At 34.9% G+C, this 26,171-nt stretch overlaps 1 protein-coding gene across 1 annotated transcript in view; it reads right to left on the reverse strand.

The window, feature by feature from the left end:
• Nucleotides 1-26,171, reverse strand: part of LOC121387291 (myosin-IIIb-like) — a 104,600-nt gene that overhangs the window by 45,175 nt on the left and 33,254 nt on the right. Inside the window, exons 8-17 of the mRNA XM_041518313.1 lie at nucleotides 21,307-21,397; nucleotides 20,067-20,225; nucleotides 18,803-18,919; nucleotides 17,489-17,593; nucleotides 11,704-11,787; nucleotides 9,339-9,489; nucleotides 5,329-5,380; nucleotides 3,081-3,173; nucleotides 1,416-1,527; nucleotides 42-168 (exon numbers count right to left, since the gene is read on the reverse strand). Coding sequence (XP_041374247.1) covers nucleotides 42-168; nucleotides 1,416-1,527; nucleotides 3,081-3,173; nucleotides 5,329-5,380; nucleotides 9,339-9,489; nucleotides 11,704-11,787; nucleotides 17,489-17,593; nucleotides 18,803-18,919; nucleotides 20,067-20,225; nucleotides 21,307-21,397 — 1,091 coding nt within the window. The remainder of the gene's footprint in view (nucleotides 1-41; nucleotides 169-1,415; nucleotides 1,528-3,080; nucleotides 3,174-5,328; nucleotides 5,381-9,338; nucleotides 9,490-11,703; nucleotides 11,788-17,488; nucleotides 17,594-18,802; nucleotides 18,920-20,066; nucleotides 20,226-21,306; nucleotides 21,398-26,171) is intronic.

Below are 26,171 nucleotides of genomic sequence, written 5' to 3' on the forward strand. Positions count from 1 at the left end.
ACCTGTAAGAGAATAAAGAAAAGGAATGTTTGCCAACTGACCTATCTCGAGGAGATCCTTGTCAGTGATCACACACCCCTGTCCCGAATAGTCTGTTACTTTCTCCTCAAAGTCAATGTTCCCAATATGCAGAATCCCCACCACGATCGCATGCAGTGCAGACACCTCCTGAAACACAATGGGTATGACTGAATTACTCTGTCGACCACTCCAGGTCTATATCCCTCGATGTTGACCCAAAGAACTATCTCCCGAAACACAAAGGGTATGATGGAATTAGTTCCCACCACTCCAGGTCTATCCCTCGATGTTGACCCAAAGAACTATCTCCTGAAACACAAAGGGTATGATTGAATTACTGTCCACCACTCAAGGTCTATCCCTCGATGTTGACCCAAAGAACTATCTCCTGAAACTCAAAGGGTATGATTGAATTACTGTCCACCACTCAAGGTCTATCCCTCGATGTTGACCCAAAGAACTATCTCCTGAAACTCAAAGGGTATGATTGAATTACTGTCCACCACTCAAGGTCTATCCCTCGATGTTGACCCAAAGAACTATCTCCTGAAACACAAAGGGTATGATTGAATTACTGTCCACCACTCAAGGTCTATCCCTCGATGTTGACCCAAAGAACTATCTCCCGAAACACAAAGGGTATGATTGAATTACTGTCCACCACTCAAGGTTTATCCCTCGATGTTGACCCAAAGAGCTATCTCCCGAAACACAAAGGGTATGATAAAATTAGTTCCCACCACTCCATGTCTATCCCTCGATGTTGACCCAAAGAACTATCTCCCGAAACACAAAGGGTATGATTGAATTACTGTCCACCACTCAAGGTTTATCCCTCGATGTTGACCCAAAGAGCTATCTCCCGAAACACAAAGGGTATGATAAAATTAGTTCCCACCACTCCATGTCTATCCCTCGATGTTGACCCAAAGAACTATCTCCCGAAACACAAAGGGTATGATTGAATTACTGTCCACCACTCAAGGTTTATCCCTCGATGTTGACCCAAAGAGCTATCTCCCGAAACACAAAGGGTATGATAAAATTAGTTCCCACCACTCCATGTCTATCCCTCGATGTTGACCCAAAGAACTATCTCCTGAAACAATGGGTATGACTGAATTACTCCAGGTCTATTGCTCGATGCATGTTGACCCAAAGAACTATCTCCAGAAACACAAACATAACGACTGTACTGAAATTGGCCCTAGGGTTAGGGTTGCACAATGGTCTAAAATGACATTCCCTATTAAGAATGTATGCAAAGTATTTGTTGAAACCATACTGTATGTTCTGGATGGATGTTTTGACAAACAGTGGAAAAACTATTAACATGTACAATATGGACAATTAAAAATAATTTTAAAAAACTTTCATAGTTTATTAAATCTTACCTCTGGCTGAAAACCAATTATCTCAAAACAGTGCTGGATGGCCTTGAACTTGACCCGGTTAACAGATAAAGTGGCAATGTCTGGTGAGGCACTTGTGTATTCGGATATATACCTAAAATTAACCAAGCATACTCAACATACATTTAGGGTCATGGTGTACTGTATATATACTAGTATGTAATACTGGGAGGGTGGAGGAAGGAAGGAAATGTTTATTTAACGACACACTCAACACCTTTTATTTACGGTTATGTGGCATTGGACATACATGTATGGTTAAGGACCACACAGATATTGAGGGAGGAAACCTGCTGTCACCACTTCATGCACTACTCTTTTCGATTAACAGCAAGGGATCTTTTATATGCACCATCCCATACAGGACAGCACATACCACGGCCTTTGATGTACCAGTCATGGTGCACTGGCTGTAAGGGGAGGACAGCTAGTGGTTGAAAAAATATTTTGATACTGTATATTGTTGTGTATTAGCCGACTCTGTAGATACGTTGACCCCTTGCTTTGCATAAAATTAATGTAGTTTTGTTTTAAGAAGGCAGTGTAAATATTATTTAGCACCCAAGGTAGATAATTGTTAGGAACACTACCACTTCCGTAGAAAGTAAAAAAGCATCAAATTAAATCTACAGTTAGACAAAATATCAGTGGTCACAAAAGACTTAATGACTGTTCTGATCACGTGACAAATTTGGTGCCAAAATAAATCCTACTAGTCAGTAGCGTTTGCCGAAGATTGCCAATCGATAAAAAAAGAGAATAAGTTTTTATTTCTCAAATAAAATATAAAACAAGCTAGGGAAAGCACTATGACAAGTTAATTCCAATCACTTGTCAGATATACTTATTGACAGACCATGCATGCACCTGCACAGGTTGCCATTGAGAATTCCTGACTGAGGTACAGTGAAACCCCTCCAAACTGCGCACCCTCTGAACCAAGTAAAATGACTGGTTTTAAGAAGTATCCAGTTTAGAGAGGTTAATTTCCGTACTGAGTTTTAAAGAAAGACTGTGAAAAATTTCCAATGTTGGGGGGATTCCGGTTTACAGAGGGTCCGGTTTTGAGACTTTTCACTGTATATAGAGCTCAAATATTAACTCATCTGTACATGTACCAGTTTTCGAGATTAACGGTATCCCGATATCCCGGGGATACCACAATTTAATTTTGGATACCAGACTTCAAGAACCCAGTATCCCACTGGGATGCCATATAATACAAAATTCTCAGGTGGGATACCAGATTTTGGAATGTTAGTATCCAATTGGGATACTGGCCAAGAAATTTAATCTCGAACACTGTGTACATATTTTGATGACATGTGAAAATCATATTGTGTTGTCATTGTACTGAGATTTAATAGACCCATAGAGATACAAATTAACATCTATTTTATCATAATGTTTTCATATTTTACTTTTACGAATTCATCATTAATAAATGCATTATTTAAATGAAATAATTATCAAGTAATACAAAAGTGACAAACTGCATGGTATCAGAAAACATCAGTGACTGGGTGAGAGGGATGTATAATGTGCAAAGTTGGGGGTAGCTAGTGCTCCCCAGCCATTCCCCCACTTCCGACCCCTATGATAAATCACCAGGGAAGGAATTCTGGGGGGGGGTATTTAAGAACGTACCTGTACACCTTGCTTCTCTTGAGGTGATACTGACCACCCTCAGATTTCAGACCATCATGGATGTAGTAGAAAATGTGAAAACTTTGTTCTCCTCTGAAGAAAATATTACAAAATTAATATTTAGTACTCTTATCCAAATAAAACATGACCTAGATTACTGTAAACATTCTTATCTCAATAAATATGACAAAAATGTATTAAGTATTCATATCCAATTTTTTTTTTTTTTTAAAGAACATAATTAAATTTCTATTACATTCATTACAAATTAAAGGCATCCCATTGGTCTAGCCATAGCAATTTGATTCGTCACTTTATATTGGTATTTTGTTTTATTGAGCTTTATTGTTCTAAAACCAAATTCTGATATGATCTTGTTTGTGTTTTTATTAATAAAACAAATATGTTCGTTACTTAATTATAAGAATTGTCTATGATTTCTTTTATGTTTGCCTGAAAAAAAGAGTAAAGTTTGTTTTATTTAACGACGCACATTGATTTTTTATCTTATCATCGGCTATTGGACGTCAAATATATGGTCATTCTGACACTGTTTTTTTTAGAGGAAACACGCTGTCACTACATAGGCTACTCTTTTACGACAGGCAGCAAGGGATCTTTTATTTGCGCTTCCCAAAGGCAGGATAGCACAAACCATGGCCTTTGTTGAACCAGTTATGGACCACTGGTCGGTGCAAGTGGTTTACACCTACCCATTGAGCCGTGCGGAGCACTCACTCAGGGTTTGGAGTTGGTATCTGGATTAAAAATCTGTAGACCGATGGCCTAACCACGATGCCACCGAGGCCGGTATGTTTGTCTGAGTATGAAAAAACACCTAAAACATGACAAACTTTTGTGTTAACATCTTTGCAAAGTTTGTGCATGTTTTTGTTTCCTTTAAAATTTGTTCATATTCAGATTAACATAAAAGAAACAACAGACAATCCTTAAATGAAATATCACAACAAAAATTTAGTATTCATTACCAAATAAAAGATCACAAAGAAAATATTCAGTATGCGAATAAAACATTACAAACTTAAGACACATGTTATATATAAAATATTCATACTCCAAATAAAACACAAGAATGAATCACTGAATGTTTAATGACACCCCAGCAAGAAAAATACATTGGCTATTGGGTGTCAAACTACGGTAAATGTCAAATAAAACACAAGAATGAATCACTGAATGTTTAACGACACCCCAGCAAGAAAAATACATTGGCTATTGGGTGTCAAACTACGGTAAATGTCAAATAAAACACAAGAATGAATCACTGAATGTTTAACAACACCCCAGCAAGAAAAATACATTGGCTATTGGGTGTCAAACTACGGTAAATGTCAAATAAAACACAAGAGATCTATAACATAAAGTACAGGTATATTAGGAATTGTTATTAAAATAAATCATAAGATTATCACAAACATTTACAAGAAACAATGCACACAGGCAAGGATATTGAACATTCTACTATGACTGGAAAATACTTGATTCTGATTGGCCAGTTACCTTAAATCCTAGGTGATTAATCACGGAGAACCATCTAATATTTAATTAGGCCGCTTTGCTCGCATATGAATACAATGCGGTATTTACAAACATGTCAGCTGAACATTAAATATTTGTTCCAAGTCCTACGGTCATATGTATTTATTTATTATGTTTTTATACTGTCAACAGGTGTTGACATTTCAACATTATCCACATAAACAAAGTGGAACTATCCTGCCTATTCCCTCCTATTCCCTCCACGTATTAAAAATAGTTCTAACTTTGAATACATTTTAATCATGGTAGAATGGAGATAAACATACTCTGATTTCATTTTCGAATTAGATTATCGTGAATTTAACACCACTGAATGTTACATTTAAAACCTCACGCTAAAGTGTTTGGTTCTAAATGACATTTAGCAGTGTTAAGACCAGTAATAGACAGATTCCCCCCCCCCCCCCCCCCCCCCCCCCCCCCCTCTAAATAAATGATATGGCCCGTCAGAGTCGGTTTATCCTAGCAGCACATGTAGCATGTGCTACAGGCCCCGTGCTTCAGGAGACCCCGTAGTGATGTGTACATTTATTTTCCCCCCTCTCCCCGAGGGGGTTGCAAAATATATATCCTGGGAAGGAAGACCTGCTGTTATTTGTGCTACAGGCCCCGCGGATCCTTAAGCCAACACTGTGGTGTGTGCTATCTTGTGTGACATATGAAAGGACACATTACTAGTTATACTCACACTGCCTGGTATATGACTCGCGATTTCTCCAACAAATACTCTGTGATCTTTGCTGAAAAATTCAAAAATAATATAAAACAAATAACATCTAAGCACAATATGTTTTGTACTGTGAAAGGGCACCATATATAATTTCCTGTGATTGGTAGATTAGGATGGAACGCTCATCCCTATGGTACACAGTCAAACTGGTTCATGAATGTCATCCCTATGGTACACAGTCAAACTGGTTCATGAATGTCATCCCTATGGTACACAGTCAAACTGGTTCATGAATGTCATCCCTATGGTACACAGTCAAACTGGTTCATGAATGTCATCCCTATGGTACACAGTCAAACTGGTTCATGAATGTCATCCCTATGGTACACAGTCAAACTGGTTCATGAATGTCATCCCTATGGTACACAGTCAAACTGGTTCATGAATGTCATCCCTATGGTACACAGTCAAACTGGTTCATAAATGTCATTCAAGGTTTTATTCCTTGAAGGGGCGGGACTTAGCCCAGTGGTAAAGCACTCGCTTGATGCGTGGTCCGTCTCGGATTGATCCCTGTCAGTGGGCCCATTGGGCTATTTCTCGCTCCGAACTTTTGATAGAGAAGTGAACACCACAAGTCCTGTGATTGGTTATAAATGTGAGTGTGTTGGTTGTCAAAAATAATAGCTTCATCTGGGTAAAAAAAATATGCAATTTTATTTCATCTAGTACCAATATGTCAAGTAGCCTTGTGCTTGAAACATTTATGGGGTACCTGTAAAAAAACAGTACTCGAATTTTGTGCAGAACTAGGGTAGTCATAGACGCTACCCGTTATCTCAGAAATGAGCAGCTTGACCCCCAATTTTTTCTGATTCACTTTAAGTGTGAGGGGTGGTAGTATTTATATCTGTGGCGTTTATGTCGGTTGATACGCTGCAGATAGGAGTTTTAGCCACATATGTTACTATTGTCGTCTATTGGATTTGATTTGGTAGTATACACCCTAATGGAAAAATGTAACGGTTTCCTCTCTAAGACTACACATGTATATATCAAATAGCCGATGATTAATAAATCAATGTGCTCTAGTGGTGTTGTCAAACAAAACAAACTTTTTTTTTTGATTCTGTGCCAAGCAGCATTTGTCATTCAGTCTGAACCAATATCTGCAGTATAACTAGCTTTTTTATTTCTCATGCATAATCAAAAAATCACATTTATTCCAATTTTGATACCTAAAATATATACTATCAGTTGAGCAATTCTTTTGTAGTATGACTATGACATCATACAAGAGACACCTGATGTGCAGTCAGTCTGGGATCAATCCCTGCCAATGGACCCATTCGGTTATTCTCATTCCAGCTAGTGCACCATGGCTGGTATATCAAAGGCCGTGGTATGTGCTATCCTGTCTGTGGGATGGTGCATATAAAAGATCCCTTGCTACTAATGGAAAAATGTAGCAGGTTTCCTCTCTATGACTGTCAAAATGACCATACATGTATGTTTGACATCCAATAGCCGATGATTAATAAATCAATGTGCTCTAGTGGTGTTGTTAAACAAAACAAACTTTTTTCCATACAAGAGACATGACACCATTCATTTTAGACATGTATATATTTGGTAATATCAAGAAATCATTCTAAAGTCTGAATTCATAAATAAAAATTTAAGTTTATCTTTATCATGACATACAATTTTATTTGTATATTAACATATATATTTGAACTGAATCTAAGGATATAAAGAGTATGTAAGTGAACACTAAGCCTAAGGAAACTACTTGTCAGATTGAAAGAAAGAAATGTTTTATTTAACGACGCACTCAACACATTTTATTTACGGTTATATGGTGTCAGACATATGGTTAAGGACCACACAGATATTGAGAGAGGAAACATGCTGTCGCCACTTCATGGGCTACTCTTTTCGACTAGCAGCAAGGGATCTTTTAAATGCACCATCCTGCAGAAAGGGTACTACATACCACAGCCTTTTATATACCAGTCATGGTGCACTGGCTGGAACGAGAAATAGCCTAATGGGCCCAACGACAGGGATCGATCCCAGACCTACCACACATCGAGTGAGCGCTTTACCACTGGGCTACGTCCAGCTCTTTGTCAGATTGATGTCAAAAATATGAAATTTTCCAAGTCATCATCTTGGCAATGTATACATCTATAGTGACTGCAGGATAAAGATAATAACTACTTAATGACATCAGATATATGCTTTATCTTGTGAAGGTAAGAATGGAAAATTACGCAAGGCTTGCCAAGCAGAATATTTCATTCGGCCTAAACAGGATAAAGCCAATATCCAACATCATTAACTAGTTATTATCTTTATCCTGCAGACCATAAAAATTAAGGGGGAAAGCTATTATTTCTGTTATTTCAGCTACATTGTATGATGACCAGACCTGTCAACCTTTAGTCAAGAGAAAGCAGGAGGTGTGTGTTGAAAAAGCAGGAGGTTTTTTAAATTAACACAATTTAACCCAAAATCGCAAGATTTAAAAACAATATATATTACAATAAGTTATATGAACACTACATAATGTCATATATACTTGTTAACCTTAGATCTTGGCATTTAAAAAAAATAAATAAAAAAAATAATAATATTTTTTTTTTTTTTTTTTTTAAAGTTTATATATTATGATTTAATACATTTTTTTTTTTTAAATAACTTTTTTATCCAAAAATGTTAAGAACATGAACAAGAAATAAAAAAATTAATTAGTATATTTACGGCATTACACTTATAGCCTTACAGGTTACGTTACATCATCATTTGTGGTTAGTGTAGCTAAGTACCTAAGACAAATTTATATAAATCTTATAAATTAATATTCAGTTTTCACTATTATGAGGAACAGTGGCGTGGTACTTATTTAAAATCATTATAATGATGCAATAAATATTGTATTTCCATTAATCATAAGTAAAACCTCATTACGGAAATTGTGTGAAATTTACCGGAATTATACCCATTTCCATGAGTAACTTTAAGTCAAACATGACATTTATTAACTGTACAAAAATAATCTCTTGTTATCAACATTTTACTGCGCAAAATTAACTGATACAAGTATGTTTATATAGCTAATTGGTCTTTTCGTTGTCTTGCTGTGACATGTGATTTTAACATGCGTCGTGTGTATCGCTGTCAACTCTGGGCCAGAGTCTGGCAGTTCAGATTCGTCATCGTTGCATTATATAATCTAGTGGGAAGACATTTTACAATTCAGAGGTGTTATTAGAACTAAATTGGATAGTTATATATATGGCAACACTGGATGTCAATACACAGCCTGTTGAATTAGCGGTAACAGGCTTCGTAGCCATTACGATGACAACAAAAATAACATGTCATTTTATAAATTCCATGTGCTTTTTTAACAATATAAATATTCCACAAGTCTTACTTCGGCAAAGGTTAAACAGTCAGGACAATTCAGCCTGTTACATTCTCGGAAATTGAAAGTAGTCAACATTTACCGAATTGAATGAGTTACTTCCCTTATGTTATTTTGGCAAAAAGGGACCGGATTTTTTTTTTATGCTTACAAAAATGTCATTTAACAGGACAGATTTGATCAAATACCGGGAGACTCCTGCGGAATCCGGGAGGGTTGACAGGTCTGATGATGACCTAGAGGTCAAATGAGTGATTTTGTAATATAGCTATGCGTGTAATGTCACATGAGTGATGTCAAAAGTCATATCTTGCTACTATACGTATACGACTTTGCTTTATCCGTCATGGTAATCAGTCCAAAGAAACTGTGGTTGTAGGATAAAATAATAAATTTCAAGTAACCTTCATAAACAAGCAAATGTTGTACAAAGTGTCCATTACAGACAGATCTGAAAAATTATTTTTAACGCAATCAACTAATAAACAAACTATGTAATAAGACCAGAAATAAATTTTAAATATGCACACAGGTCAAAGCAATTTAAAAATAATAAAATTTAAGCTTATTTTCCCTGATTTAACATGATCCATACCTCCTATCACTGTTCCATAAGGGGTGAAGAACATCTCGAGATATTTCCCAAATCGACTTGAGTTGTCATTTATCACAGTCTTTGCGTTTCCGAATGCTTCCATCAAAGGATTCACCTGAAGAATTCGTTCCTCCAATGTCCGATTTGGTGCCTGTTAAAAGAAAAAACCCAGAAGTTAATTGTTTTACTTACCACAAACAATTTTTGTGTTGCTCATAGTTTCATTCATAGATGCTGATCTCATGCATGTTAAAAAAATAATGTTTAAAATTAATTTAATTCAATAAAAATAAATAATTTGTAATATAAATTCATGATTAATAATTTAGTTCTTAAATTTAAAAACCCCCAATTTAAACACTTTAAAAAAAACTTTCATCATGCATTGAGATGAACATTCATAGATGCAACTATAAACCAAGTTTTATTAATAGTCAGTTTGTGAGAAAAGGACCTAATTAATTGTACAAAACTTAACATTGACCTAAATGCTAATTAAAAGTATTTTAATTAAAAAGTAAATTTTAAAATTGTTACCAGTATCTGTAAAAATAACCAACGTTTTCAAAATATCACAGTGTAACTGAATTTACCCCCCTGCGCGTGCTGTAACCTCACCGTGGTGCAGGGGTGTAACATTTTCTTTGAGAATGGCCAATACAGCACAAAATTGAAGTTTTGAGTAGGGTTCAGTATCTGTAAAATTCATTGATATTTGTGTTTTTGCACGGTTCTTTACACTGTTCTTTACACTGTTTTTGTTTAAACCTTGAATTTTTATATTGATGTTGATCATCACTTTATTTATTTGCATTACCATAGTTTGACCAGACCTGTCAACCTTTAGTCAAGAGAAAGCAGGAGGTGTGTGTTGAAAAAGCAGGAGATTTTATCAAAAAGCAGGAGATTTTTTAAATTCACACAATTTAACCCAAAATCACAAGATTTAAAAAAAAACAGTATTACAATAAGTTATATGAATACTATATAATGTCATATATACTTGTTAACCTTAGATCTTGGCATTAAAAAAAAATAATAATAAAAAAAAAATAATAATAATAAAAAAAATATATAAAAAAATAAGTTTAAATATTATTTAATATTATGATTTAATACATATTTAAAAAAAAAAAAAAAAATATGATCCCAAAATGTTAAGAACATGAACAAGAAATTAAAAAATTAATTAGTACATTTACGGTATTACACTTACAGCCTTACAGGTTGCGTTACATTATCATTTGTGGTTAGTGTACCTAAGTAGGATACCAAAGACAAGTTTATATAAATTGTATAAATTAATATTCAATTTTTACTATAATGAGGAACAGTGGCGTGGTACTTATTTAAAATCATTATAATGATGCAATAAACATTGTATTTTCATTAATCATAAGTAAAACCTCATTACGGACATCGTGTGAAATATACCAGAATTATACCCTTTTCCGTGAGTAACTTTATGTCAATGTCAAACACAACATTTTTTAATTGTACAAAAATAATTTCTTGAAGTGTACCCTTATAACCAACATTTTACTGCACAAACATACAAAATTAACTGACACAAGTATGTTTATACAGCTAATTGGTCTTTTTGTTGTCTTGCTGTGACATGTGATTTTAACATGCATCGCCACGATCGTGTGTATCGCTGTCAACTCGGGAGTCTGGCAGTTCAGATTCGTCATAGTTGCATTATGTAATTCAGTGGGAAGACATTTTACAATTCAGAGGTGTTATTAGAACTAAATTGGATAGTTTTATATATGGCAACACTGAATGTCAATACACAGCCTGTTGAATTAGCGGTAACACGCTTCGTAGTCATTACGATGACAACAAACATTATAATAACACGTCATTTTATAAACTCCATGTGCTTTTTTAACAATATAAATAGGCTATCCCACAATTCTCACTTCGGCAAAGGTTAAACAGTCGGGGACAATTCGGCTTGTTACATTTTCAGAAACCGAAAGTAGTCGACATTTTCCAAATGAGAAAAAAAGGCAGAGTTACTTCCCTTATGTTATTTTGACAAAAGAGGATCGATTTTTTTTATGCTTACAAAAATGTCATTTAAAAGGAGAAATTGTCCTCCCGCACAGGTTAAAGGAGATTTGATCAAATACCGGGAGACTCCCGTGGAATCTGGGAGGGTTGACAGGTCTGAGTTTGACACCCAATAGCCGATGTATTTTTCGTGCTGGGGTGTCGTTAAACATTCATTCATTCATTCATTCTGAATTTACCAACCCTGCAAAACAAAATAATTGATCACTTATATACTTTGCCTATCATATAAATTATTAAGGATTTCTCACCCTGCCAATCTGTGCTACTGATTAGAGTTACCTACCTTGCCAAGCTGTGTCAACTGCTGTACAAGGAGGTTAGCACTCTCTGTCTTGCCAGCGCCGGACTCCCCGCTTATCACTATACACTACAATAAAAAACAAACAATAGAACAAACAATAGAACAAACATCACCAGACTCCCTGCTTATCACTATACACTACAACAAAAACAAACAATAGAACAAACATTGCTGGACTCCCTGCTTATCACTATACACTACACCAAAAACAAACAATAGAACAAACATCGCCGGAGACTCCCCGCTTATCACTATACACTACAACAAAAACAAAAACAAACAATAGAACAAACATCACCAGACTCCCTGCTTATCACTATACACTACCACAAAAACAAAAACAAACAATAGAACAAATATCGGCAGACTCCCCGTTTATCACTATACACGACAATAAAAACAAACAATAGAACAAACATCGCCGGACTCCCTGCTTATCACTATACACAACAAAAACAAAAACAAACAATAGAACAAATATTGGCAGACTCCCCGCTTATCACTATACACTACAACAAAAACAAACAATAGAACAAACATCGCCGGACTCCCCGTTTATCACAATACACTACAACAAAAACAAACAATAGAACAAACATTGCCGGAATCCCCATTTATCACTATACACTACAACAAAAACAAACAGTAGAACAAACATCACCGGACTCCCCGTTTATCACTATACACTACAACAAAAACAAACAATAGAACAAACATCGCTGGACTCCCCACTTATCACTATACACTACAACAAAAACAAACAACAGAACAAACATTGCCGGACTCCCCGCTTATTACTATACACTACAACAAAAACAAACAATAGAACAAACATTGCCGGAATCCCCATTTATCACTATACACTACAACAAAAACAAACAGTAGAACAAACATCACCGGACTCCCCGTTTATCACTATACACTACAACAAAAACAAACAATAGAACAAACATTGCCGGACTCCCCGCTTATTACTATACACTACAACAAAAACAAACAATAGAACAAACATTGCCGGAATCCCCATTTATCACTATACACTACAACAAAAACAAACAGTAGAACAAACATCACCGGACTCCCCGTTTATCACTATACACTACAACAAAAACAAACAATAGAACAAACATCGCTGGACTCCCCGCTTATCACTATACACTACAACAAAAACAAACAACAGAACAAACATCGCTGGACTCGCTGGACTCCCGCTTATCATTATATACTACAACAAAAACAAACAATAGAATAAACATCGCTGGACTCCCCGCTTATCACTATACATTACAACAAAAACAGACAATAGAACAAACATCGCCGGACTCGCTGGACTCCCCGCTTATCACTATACATTACAACAAAAACAAACAATAGAACAAACATCGCCGGACTCGCTGGACTCCCCGCTTATCACTATACATTACAACAAAAACAAACAACGTACAGAACAAACATCGCCGGACTCGCTGGACTCCCCGCTTATCACTATACATTACAACAAAAACAGACAATAGAACAAATAAGTATTAGAGATAATATTTCTATAACAGACAAGTTTTCCTGGATTCAGTCCATGAAAATTGGTCAAGAATGTGAAATACATTTTAACATAAAAGTTGAAATGAGCTTATAGGAGGTGTACATAATTGATTATGTTTATTATATATACATTATTATCTGGTAGGACTAAAGAACAAATGAGCTATAGTCAAGGTGTACATACTTGATTATGTTTATTATGTATCATCATCTGGTAGGACTAGATCTACAGGTACATACTTGATTATGTTTATTATGTATCATCATCTGGTAGGACTAGATCTACAGGTACATACTTGATTATGTTTATTATGTATCATCATCTGGTAGGACTAGATCTACAGGTACATACTTGATTATGTTTATTATGTATCATCATCTGGTAGGACTATAGATGTACCGGTACATATTTGATTATGTTTATTATGTATCATCATCTGGTAGGACTAGATCTACAGGTACATACTTGATTATGTTTATTATGTATCATCATCTGGTAGGACTATAGATGTACCGGTACATATTTGATTATGTTTATTATGTATCATCATCTGGTAGGACTAGATCTACAGGTACATACTTGATTATGTTTATTATGTATCATCATCTGGTAGGACTAGATCTACAGGTACATACTTGATTATGTTTATTATGTATCATCATCTGGTAGGACTAGATCTACAGGTACATACTTGATTATGTTTATTATGTATCATCATCTGGTAGGACTAGATCTACAGGTACATACTTGATTATGTTTATTATGCATCATCATCTGGTAGGACTATAGATGTACCGGTACATACTTGATTATGTTTATTATGTATCATCATCTGGTAGGACTAGATCTACTGGTACATACTTGATTATGTTTATTATGTATCATCATCTGGTAGGACTATAGATGTACCGGTACATACTTGATTATGTTTATTATGTATCATCATCTGGTAGGACAAGATCTACAGGTACATACTTGATTATGTTTATTATGTATCATCATCTTGTAGGACTAGATCTACAGGTACATACTTGATTATGTTTATTATGTATCATCATCTGGTAGGACTAGATCTACAGGTACATACTTGATTATGTTTATTATGTATCATCATCTGATAGGACTATAGATGTACCGGTACATACTTGATTATGTTTATTATGTATCAACATCTGGTAGGACTAGATCTACTGGTACATACTTGATTATGTTTATTATGCATCATCATCTGGTAGGACTAGATCTACAGGTACATGCTTGATTATGTTTATTATGTATCATCATCTGATAGGACTATAGATGTACCGGTACTTACTTGATTATATTTATTATGTATCATCATCTGGTAGGATTAGATCTACAGGTACATACTTGATTATGTTTATTATGCATCATCATCTGGTAGGACTAGATCTACAGGTACATACTTGATTATGTTTATTATGGATCATCATCTGGTAGGACTAGATCTATAGGTACATACTTGATTATGTTTATTATGTATCATCATCTTGTAGGACTAGATCTACTGGTACATACTTGATTATGTTTATTATGTATCATCATCTGGTAGGACTAGATGTACAGGTACATACTTGATTATGTTTATTATGGATCATCATCTGGTAGGACTAGATCTATAGGTACATACTTGATTATGTTTATTATGTACCATCATCTGGCAGGACTAGATCTACTGGTACATACTTGATTATTTTTATTATGTATCATCATCTGGCAGGACTAGATCTACTGGTACATACTTGAGTATGTTTATTATGCATCATCATCTGGCAGGACTAGATCTACTGGTACATACTTGATTATGTTTATTATGCATCATCATCTGGTAGGACTAGATCTACAGGTACATACTTGATTATGTTTATTATGGATCATCATCTGGTAGGACTAGATCTATAGGTACATACTTGATTATGTTTATTATGTATCATCATCTTGTAGGACTAGATCTACTGGTACATACTTGATTATGTTTATTATGTATCATCATCTGGTAGGACTAGATGTACAGGTACATACTTGATTATGTTTATTATGGATCATCATCTGGTAGGACTAGATCTATAGGTACATACTTGATTATGTTTATTATGTACCATCATCTGGCAGGACTAGATCTACTGGTACATACTTGATTATTTTTATTATGTATCATCATCTGGCAGGACTAGATCTACTGGTACATACTTGATTATTTTTATTATGTATCATCATCTGGCAGGACTAGATCTACTGGTACATACTTGAGTATTTTTATTATGTATCATCATCTGGCAGGACTAGATCTACTGGTACATACTTGAGTATTTTTATTATGTATCATCATCTGGCAGGACTAGATCTACTGGTACATACTTGAGTATTTTTATTATGTATCATCATCTGGCAGGACTAGATCTACTGGTACATACTTGAGTATGTTTATTATGTACCATCATCTGGCAGGACTAGATCTACTGGTACATACTTGAGTATGTTTATTATGTATCATCATCTGGCAGGACTAGATCTACTGGTACATACTTGAGTATGTTTATTATGTATCATCATCTGGTAGGACTAGATGTACAGGTACATACTTGATTATGTTTATTATGTATCATCATCTGGCAGGACTAGATCTACTGGTACATACTTGAGTATGTTTATTATGTATCATCATCTGGCAGGACTAGATCTACTGGTACATACTTGAGTATGTTTATTATGTACCATCATCTGGCAGGACTAGATCTACAGGTACATACTTGATTATGTTTATTATGTATCATCATCTTGTAGGACTAGATCTACAGGTACATACTTGATTATGTTTATTATGGATCATCATCTGGTAGGACTAGATCTACTGGTACATACTTGATTATGTTTATTATGTATCATCATCTTGTAGGACTAGATCTACAGGTACATACTTGATTATGTTTATTATGTATCATCATCTGGCAGGACTAGATCTACAGGTACATACTTGAGTATGTTTATTATGCATCATCATCTGGCAGGACTAGATCTACTGGTACATACTTGAGTATGTTTATTATGCATCATCATCTGGTAGGACTAGATCTACTGGTACATACTTGAGTATGTTTATTATGTATCATCATCTGGCAGGACTAGATCTACTGGTACATACTTGAGTATGTTTATTATGCATCATCATCTGGCAGGACTAGATCTACTGGTACATACTTGAGTATGTTTATTATGTATCATCATCTGGCAGGACTAGATCTACTGGTACATACTTGAGTATGTTTATTATGCATCATCATCTGGCAGGACTAGATCTACTGGTACATACTTGAGTATGTTTATTATGTATCATCATCTGGCAGGACTAGATCTACTGGTACATACTTGAGTATGTTTATTATGTATCATCATCTGGCAGGACTAGATCTACTGGTACATACTTGAGTATGTTTATTATGTACCATCATCTGGCAGGACTAGATCTACTGGTACATACTTGAGTATGTTTATTATGTATCATCATCTGGCAGGACTAGATCTACTGGTACATACTTGAGTATGTTTATTATGTATCATCATCTGGCAGGACTAGATCTACTGGTACATACTTGAGTATGTTTATTATGTATCATCATCTGGCAGGACTAGATCTATAGGTACATACTTGAGTATGTTTATTATGTATCATCATCTGGCAGGACTAGATCTACTGGTACATACTTGAGTATGTTTATTATGTACCATCATCTGGCAGGACTAGATCTACTGGTACATACTTGAGTATGTTTATTATGTATCATCATCTGGCAGGACTAGATCTACTGGTACATACTTGAGTATGTTTATTATGTATCATCATCTGGCAGGACTAGATCTACTGGTACATACTTGAGTATGTTTATTATGTATCATCATCTGGCAGGACTAGATCTACTGGTACATACTTGAGTATGTTTATTATGTATCATCATCTGGCAGGACTAGATCTACTGGTACATACTTGAGTATGTTTATTATGTATCATCATCTGGCAGGACTAGATCTACTGGTACATACTTGAGTATGTTTATTATGTATCATCATCTGGCAGGACTAGATCTACTGGTACATACTTGAGTATGTTTATTATGCATCATCATCTGGTAGGACTAGATCTACTGGTACATACTTGATTATGTTTATTATGCATCATCATCTGGTAGGACTAGATCTACTGGTACATACTTGAGTATGTTTATTATGCATCATCATCTGGTAGGACTGATCGGCAACAGCGAATATGTGAGGTGGGTTATCATCTTTAGCAGCATTCACGTACTTCTTGGAATACTGCAAACAAAAACAGTCATTGAAGTGTACTGTTACTAAACTTGTTAAGATCAACATTGTGGAAAATGCAGATAAATTAACTACATAAAATTGCTTATTTGATACCCTGTGCATAATAATGGTAGCTATGGCTACCTCAGAATCGATTAATTCCCCTTATATTGTAGATACATAAGACATTGTGTTATTCAAACTGATATAACATGAAAAAAAGTTTGTTGCTTAACAACTCCACTAGAACACGTTGATTTATTAATAATCAGCTATTGGATGTCAAACGTGGTCATTCTGACATAATTATAGTCTTAGAAAGGAAACCTGCTATATTTTCTCATTAGTAGCAAGGGATCTTTTATATGCTCCATCCCACATACAGGATAGCACATACCACAACCTTTGATAAACAAGTCGTGGTGAACTAGCTGTAATGAGAATAGCCCAATGGGTCCACCGACGGGGATAGATCCTAGACCGACAGCACAGCAGGAGAGCACTTTACCACTGGGCTACGACATCCACTGAAGTTCCAGAGTTTTGTATAAAAACCTCTTAAATTATATAGAAACAAAGAGAAACAGATCAGAACCTGCAATACCTGAAGACTGTTTATTAACAGCAGAGCTTAAAGGGACATTCCTGAGTTTGTTGCATTGTAAGATGTTTTCGACTAATAAAATATTTCTACAATTAAACTTATATATTGAATATATTTTCTTGTTTAGAATATTAGTGTCTGTATAGTCAATGTGTTTCTGGTCATCTTAATATGTATAAGAAGCCCAAACTGGATTTTGTCTTCAAATAATTTTGTACGAACGAAAAAAATATATTTTAGGAAATGAAATGAAATTTAACCTAGTGCAAATATTACAACGGTCAGAAATACGTTTAATATACAGCTACTAATATTTTATGCAGAAAAATATATCTGATATGTAATTACAATCGTTAAAAAGTCTCTTATAGTCAATAACATCTTAAACATTGCAGCAAACTCAGGAATGTCCCTTTAAACATTTTTTTTTAAAAATGATTATTTGTTTGACAGCCATCATTTGTTTAAAAGCACCTCAGCACATTGTTGAATCAGTGACTATTAGGAAAGGAAAATATACTGTTTAATCAGCTGTTACAAGGTGTTTTATCTTAACCACATGTTAACACTGTCATCTATGGGATTTGATTTAGTGATGTGGAACTCTAGCTTACCTCTTCTGTGTAGATGGTGATGAAAGCGAAGGGGTTAACAGCCAGGAGGATGTCTCCGATGTATGTGTAGAAAATACTGTGTGTGTATCGGTTGAAGAGCTGCGAAACTATCACTTCCTGCAGGAAACAGACACATTCATAACAATATATAACGTCATCCCATTGGTCCAGCCGTAGGAACAGGAGTTTGTTCAGTTCTCGATGAATGTAAAAATTACGTCGTTAGGGAACGTCATATCTGATGATGTCATTTTATAGTGGTAATTTGTCTTATTGAGCATTGTTGCTTTTAACCCAAAAAGTTATTTAAAATAAAATATGAATTTTTTGTGTTATTATTAGTAAGTATGTTTCAAATTTAATTATAAGTATTGTCTGTTATTTCTTTTACGTTCATCAGTTCATCGGGGTATGAAAAAAAAAAATCATCCACAAACATATTTGAGAACGGCTTTGCTGATTCACACAGTTTGCGGATGATTTTTTTTGTTCATACCCCGATGAACTGATGACGTAAAAGAATTAACAGACAATCCTTAATTAATTGGGAAATCTCAAAGATTAATAACAACCAAAAATATTAATTTATTATGTAAATGTAAAGATTTACATGCCCACAAAAAAAATACATTCAAATACTTTCATTCACTACTATCTATAAATTTATATTATTAGAAAATACAATAATGGTAGCAAACACCAGTTTCAATTTGAATTGCACATCCACATCCATGCAAATAATACACATCTACACCAATGACTGACAAAAACTTAAAAGATTATTTGAAAATGTGATACAAATATTACATATTAAAATAGTATAAACACAAAACACCATAATTATACATTGTTAAGTGCTTTTCACTTTCATAAAAGGAGAAAAAAGAAGAAGGGTGAAACACTTTAGTATAATACCATTTTACCCATTTTCAGTTGGAATTTCAGTATGGGCTGTTCTATAATCATATGAGGGGGTAGGGGGCATGACAAACCTTGTTATATACATTCCACACACAAATAAAAACAAAGTATGCATAAAAAAATATTGCTTAGACTCATTATCTAATTTCTTTTGGACCACCCAATCTAATTCAGCGACCAAATTTATGAGTAGAATTTTCTTTATTAATTATATTAATTAGAGATGCGCATCAAAATTTTAAAGGCCCACTGTTTAATTTTTGGATGTTAATTTCAAAACTGTCCGCTTAATTTTTTTTCTGTGCCTCTTGAGAACGACTCTGGAACTGCCCTAACAACTCACCTCATCAAGAACTTCAAGCTGGGCGAGATCCTCTGCCGTTGGGTTACATTCCCGCCGCGACTTGCGCCGTGACTTCAGTCGGCCATGTTTGGTGGTCACATCAGGTTCATGGACGGTTCGCTCCATCTGAGACGTCAGCTGACACAGTTTGTTCTTGAGCTGCATTCAGTTAAACAAACAGTCTTACAGTAATGTCTGATTATGGTGACAAAAGTTCAGCTACATTCAGTTAAACAGACAGTCTTATAGTAATGTCTGATTATAGGTGACAAAACTTCAGCTGCATTCAGTTACGCAAACAGTCTTACAGTGATGTCTGATTATAGGTGACAAAACTTCAGCTGCATTCAGTTACACAAACAGTCTTACAGTGATGTCTCAATATAGGTGACAAAACTTCAGCTGCATTCAGTTACACAAACAGTCTTACAGTGATGTCTCAATATAGGTGACAAAACTTCAGCTGCATTCAGTTACACAAACAGTCTTACAGTGATGTCTCAATATAGGTGACAAAACTTCAGCTGCATTCAGTTACACAAACAGTCTTACAGTGATGTCTCAATATAGGTGACAAAACTTCAGCTGCATTCAGTTACACAAACAGTCTTACAGTCATGTCTCAATATAGGTGACAAAACTTCAGCTGCATTCAGTTACACAAACAGTCTTACAGTAATGTCTGAATATAGGTGACAAAATAACATCTGTTGATAAAAACATTAGACTGTATGTTTCAATTGTTTGTTTGTCTGTCTATGTATGTGTGTGAACATGTGTGTGTGTGTGTATGTGTGTATGTATGTGACATGCACATATGTGCATGCATTTATGCTTTGTGTACACGCGTGTATGTAAGTGTGTGTGCATGTGAATGTGTACATGTATATGTGTATGTGTACACATTCCCATGCCTGTGTGTGTATGTCAGTGTGTACATGTACGTAAGTATGTACACATTCCCATGCCTGTGTGTGAATGTCAGTGTGTACACGTACGTAAGTATGTACACATTCCCATGCCTGTATGTGTATGATTATCTGTGTGTTTGTATAACAACGAAGATTTTAATTTACTGTTACATACAGTGTCAGATGTATGCATGGTTAAGGACCACACAGAGTATCACAAATAATAGAATAACTTTTATAAAGAGTTTAAGTATTATTCTATTCACCATGAAGAGCTATATTTTGACATTTAGTTAAAGATAAAACTATTCACAAATTTAAGACCTTACCACTGTGGTGTCAGTGGAGACCTGTGTTAGGAATTTGTGGTTCAGCAACGTGTTTGTAAACGGCCTCTCCTCAAAGTCTTTCACCAGACATCTACGAAAAAGAATATATTTCACTTGAAAGAGAAAATAACTGCAATTCATTGATTGATTGAAAACTGCAATTTAAACAATGTATCAGCAAACATAATACAAGTACTGCCTGTTTTCTCCAATTAAATTTTTTTAAATTCTACCACTCAAATTCATATTAAAATTTAAAGTTTTCTTCAAATTTGTACCCCATGACCATTAATTAGTGACCTCTGGTGACCCCCCCTCCCCCGCACTTTTCAAAGTTGACCTCCACTGGAATGTGATACAGCACATCATCCTACAGGTAGTACTAAACCAAATAACTTCCGGCTGGGTCAAAGTTCGAGGTGCACCCAACTTTTGATAGAGAAGTGAACACCACAAGTCCTGTGATTGATTATAAATGTGAGTGTGTTGGTTGTAAAAAATAACAGTTTCATCTGGGTAAAAAAAAATACGCAATTTTATTTCACCTAGTACCAATGTGTCAAGTAGCCTTGTGCTTGATACATGTATGGGGTACCTGTAAAAAAAAGTACTTGAATTTTGTGCGGAATTAGGGTAGTCATAGACGCTACCTGTTATCTCAGAAACAAGCAGCTTGACCCCCAATTTTTTCTGATTCATTTTAAGTGTGAGGGGTGGTAGTATTTATATCCGTGGCGTTTATGTCGATTGATATGCTGCAGGTAGGAGTTTTAGCCACATATGTTACTATTGTTGTCTATGGGATTTGATTTGGTAGTATACACCCTATATAGCACATATTCAGTGCATAATAAAAAATATGATTTTGTCATTTTATTTAATTAAACTATACTAGTTGATTAATTAGCCATCACTCGACCATGCAAGTTCACAATTACCGTGACCCTGACAATAATCTCTGTACATGGCTCTGAATGGAGTTTGAATCAAAGTTAGCACCGAAGAAAAGTTGGTTTTGGCCTATAATTCATACTGTAAAGATTTCAATAATTTCTTTTTACATGGTATTTGACTTGCCATATACAACTGCTGTTAAATATGGTATTATATATAGGCAACCTGAACTAAGATCTTAATAGCAACTTATTTTTATATTAAAAATAGCATGTGCCAATAGTGGGTTAATGTCTTTAGTTTCCATTAACACTGTTAATTTTTCATGTATAAAATTCTGAAAACTCCAATTTGTAAAGAACTTGATTTTTATTGTCATTTTGACATATTTATAGGGTGCTAAGTTATATTTTAGACAAATTTGTAGTTTTATGCAAAATTTAAAGCAAATTTGAAGAAAAACTTTACCAAAAACATAATAAAATTTGTTGTCACTATTGTGCCTTCTGTTCTTATTTATACATAACAATAAGGTTGTTAAACATATACTTAGATCTCCAGATCATTTGTTTTTCTTAATAATCACTTAGTTAGCTCTCATGAAACGCATTTTGAGTTTATATTAGATTCAGAACCAATTTTGTCAGAATTTGATTATCTGCCTTGGATTAAGTTGATAATTTATTTTACTGTTAAAGCTGTATTACCTAATGTCACTAGCTAAATAAAATGCTGGATTACAGATTGTAGGAATACATCCAATATACATATTGTATTCATCCGGATTAGAAAATAATGCAAGAAAATAGATGTTCGGGTAATTTTGTTATTTAAAAATAGCTTTTTTCAGTAATTAATCAAAAATAAATGTGTGAAAGCTGCATGATAATTCCAGATATGACAACTGTTAAAACCTCCAACTACAGTAGGCTATAAATAAAATATAGTCAGGAATATTGGTGGCTGCCAATGGTTTTGATGGTTCATTATGAAAATCAGCATGGCCGATGGATCTGAAATTTCCACACCTGGTAACTTGAAGACACCCACACCCAGCATACAGGATTTCCTCCCAACACTAATGTTCAGGACATTAAGTCATACAGTCATGTTTGTGTTTCCTTCCTCAGACAGCGTATTTTTTTAATACTGATATTTCTTTGATGTGCCTGTTAAGGTCTTCATAATCTAGGGGTCAATCAAGTGCATGTGTTTTTAATGGAATTCTTTAAAGGGGTAGAAGTACTCTGACTATCTTTGTTGTCTCTACATATATACCTGAGTACACACACCCAACTGAAAGTAAATATTTTCAGGAGTTTTATTTTAAAACATTTTGTTGTTTAATATGACATATTGCATTTGTACAAAACTATATGCAATATATATGCCTTTTGAGATGTACATTATATTAGGTTGCACTGTAGAAACAACAGTTTCAGTGAGGTTGTCAGTTTATGTCAGAATACACCCGATCCTGGTTATCATAAAGACATAGCTGGACACTTTTTGAAAAATGTATGTTATTAGTATAGGTAGTACTAAACCAAATAACTTCCGGCTGGGTCAAAGTTCGAGTGTGTTGGTTGTAAAAAATAATAGTTTCATCTGGCTAAAAAAAATATGCAATTTTATTTCATCTAGTACCAATGTGTCAAGTAGCCTTGTGCTTGAAACATGTATGGGGTACCTGTAAAAAAAAAGTACTAGAATTTTGTGCGGAACTAGGGTAGTCATAGACGAGCAGCTTGACTGCAGATATAATTATCCGCAATATGTGCTAACGACATGCTGGGTATATGTGTGCGTTCGCGCGTATGTGTGTGTATCGACACTTGGTTATTGTTTGACTGGTTGGTGAAGTCCTACCGTTTTGATGGTTCGTGCACGTGGGTGTGCGAGCACGTGGGTGTGCGAGCACGTGGAAGTGTGTATATACATGTTTACAACTACACATGTTCATTGCTTGTATGTATTGAAAATACCCTTGCGTTACACCAAAGGATTTGTGTGAGCAAGTTTACGTGCATTTATGATTATAGTCGCACGTATATATAATTTTTGTTTTTATTAGTAATGTTATTATTGTTTAAAATTAAATGCTACGAACCACACCATTTCATAATTGTGGTTATACGTACTGTTTTACCCTTTTTATTATCTGCTTTTTTATTCTGTCGTATCTTCTACTCTAAATTCCCCTTTCTTTTTGAATGGTTACAGATAAAAAACACATATGAAGTTGTCTATGATAAGATTGCTTTATTGACAGGTGGGTATTGCGTCGCTGCTGATTATAAGATAATGCACATAGTATTTGATACGTTTAATGTACCAGAATTTTGTCAAGCTTGCTGCCATGTATATCTATTAGTATTATTTTGCTTCATATTAGGTGAACCCCTTGCCTTGCCCATTCAGTTTATTTTTAATATTGTTACTTGATGTCGGTTGATATAGTTGTTTACCGGGCAAGAGTAGGGTTGCACCATAGTTTTGGATGCGGCAAACTGATTACCGATCTGATGAGTTTGTATTTTTATTTATGTTGTAGTTTGTTAGGAAAACGAGGTATAACTTTAGTTCTTTTACAATTGTTTTTATCTGGTGATGTCCATTTGAATCCAGGTCCACCCATTACGGTGTCATCTAGTATATCTGTTGCCCACCTGAACGTGAATGGACTTCTGCCAAAAGTGGTTCTCATTGAAACGGAAATGTGCGATTTTGATGTAATTGCGATCACTGAAACCCATCTGAACCCTAACATCTCCAATCAAGATATTATTATTAAAGGATTTCATGAACCATATCGCAAGGATATGACATATAATAATTGGGGCGGAGTAGCGGTTTATGTAAAAGACAATATAATATCTAAACATAGAGAAGATATGGATGTCCCCGGTCTGGTGGCTCTCTGGGTGGAATTGAACCAAAATAAATGTGAAATCCTATTAGGTACTTTTTATCGCGCACCATCTAGTACTACCGAATCGTGGATTTTAATTGAAGAATCGTTTAGTAGTGGTATTGATGATCGTATTAACAAAGTCATTATGATTGGTGATTTTAATGCAAACGTTTTCGAACGTGTCCATCCTAAAGTTGATCATTTGTGTGCCTGATTTCAATTGTCCCAATTAGTTAAAGAACCCACACGAATTACAGAAAATAGTAAAAGTACGCTCGACCTGATATTCGTTTCTTGTCCATTATACATAGTATCTTCCAATGTTCTTACTCCTTTCTGTAGTGATCATTCTCCAGTTGTGCTTCATATTGGTCCTAGACCTCACGAGAACAAAATACATGCATTTCAAAGAACTATCTGGGATTACCCTTCTGCCGATATTTGTGGTCTAAAAACATTTATTTCAAGTTTTAACTGGGATAACATTTTCCAATCGGAGTCCATTGATACAATAACGACAAATATAACTAACGTTTTATTAAATTCAGCGAAAACATTTATTCCTTATAAAATAGTTAATGTCCGACCTAGAGATAAACCTTTTATGAATGGCAACATTCGAAGATTAATGCGACTAAGACATAAACTTCACAATAAAGCTAAAAACAATAATACTCCTAATGACTGGGCCAACTTTAGAAAAACACGTAACTTGGTAATATCGGAGGTACGCAAAGCCAAATCAGAATATTTTAAGAAAATAGACAATAAAATTAACAGTTCAACCGATATTGGTACAAAATATTGGTGGAAACTTGTTAATTCTCACTTTAAAAATCGTGGGAGTATTAGTTTAACTATAACACCGCTGCTTGTCGATGGTAATGTTATTGATAATCCTAAGGAGATAACAATCTACTTTACACTGCCCGCAAGGAGAGCTTCCGACAGTAGACCTTACAGTTGATCCACTTATAGAAATAGAGCTAGTACAATCCGAAGTAGAAGATATCTTAAACACCCTTAATACATCCAAATCATCCGGCCCCGACTTTAT

This window comes from Gigantopelta aegis, chromosome 13 (assembly GCF_016097555.1).
Source record: "Gigantopelta aegis isolate Gae_Host chromosome 13, Gae_host_genome, whole genome shotgun sequence".
Lineage (NCBI taxonomy): Eukaryota > Metazoa > Mollusca > Gastropoda > Neomphalida > Peltospiridae > Gigantopelta > Gigantopelta aegis.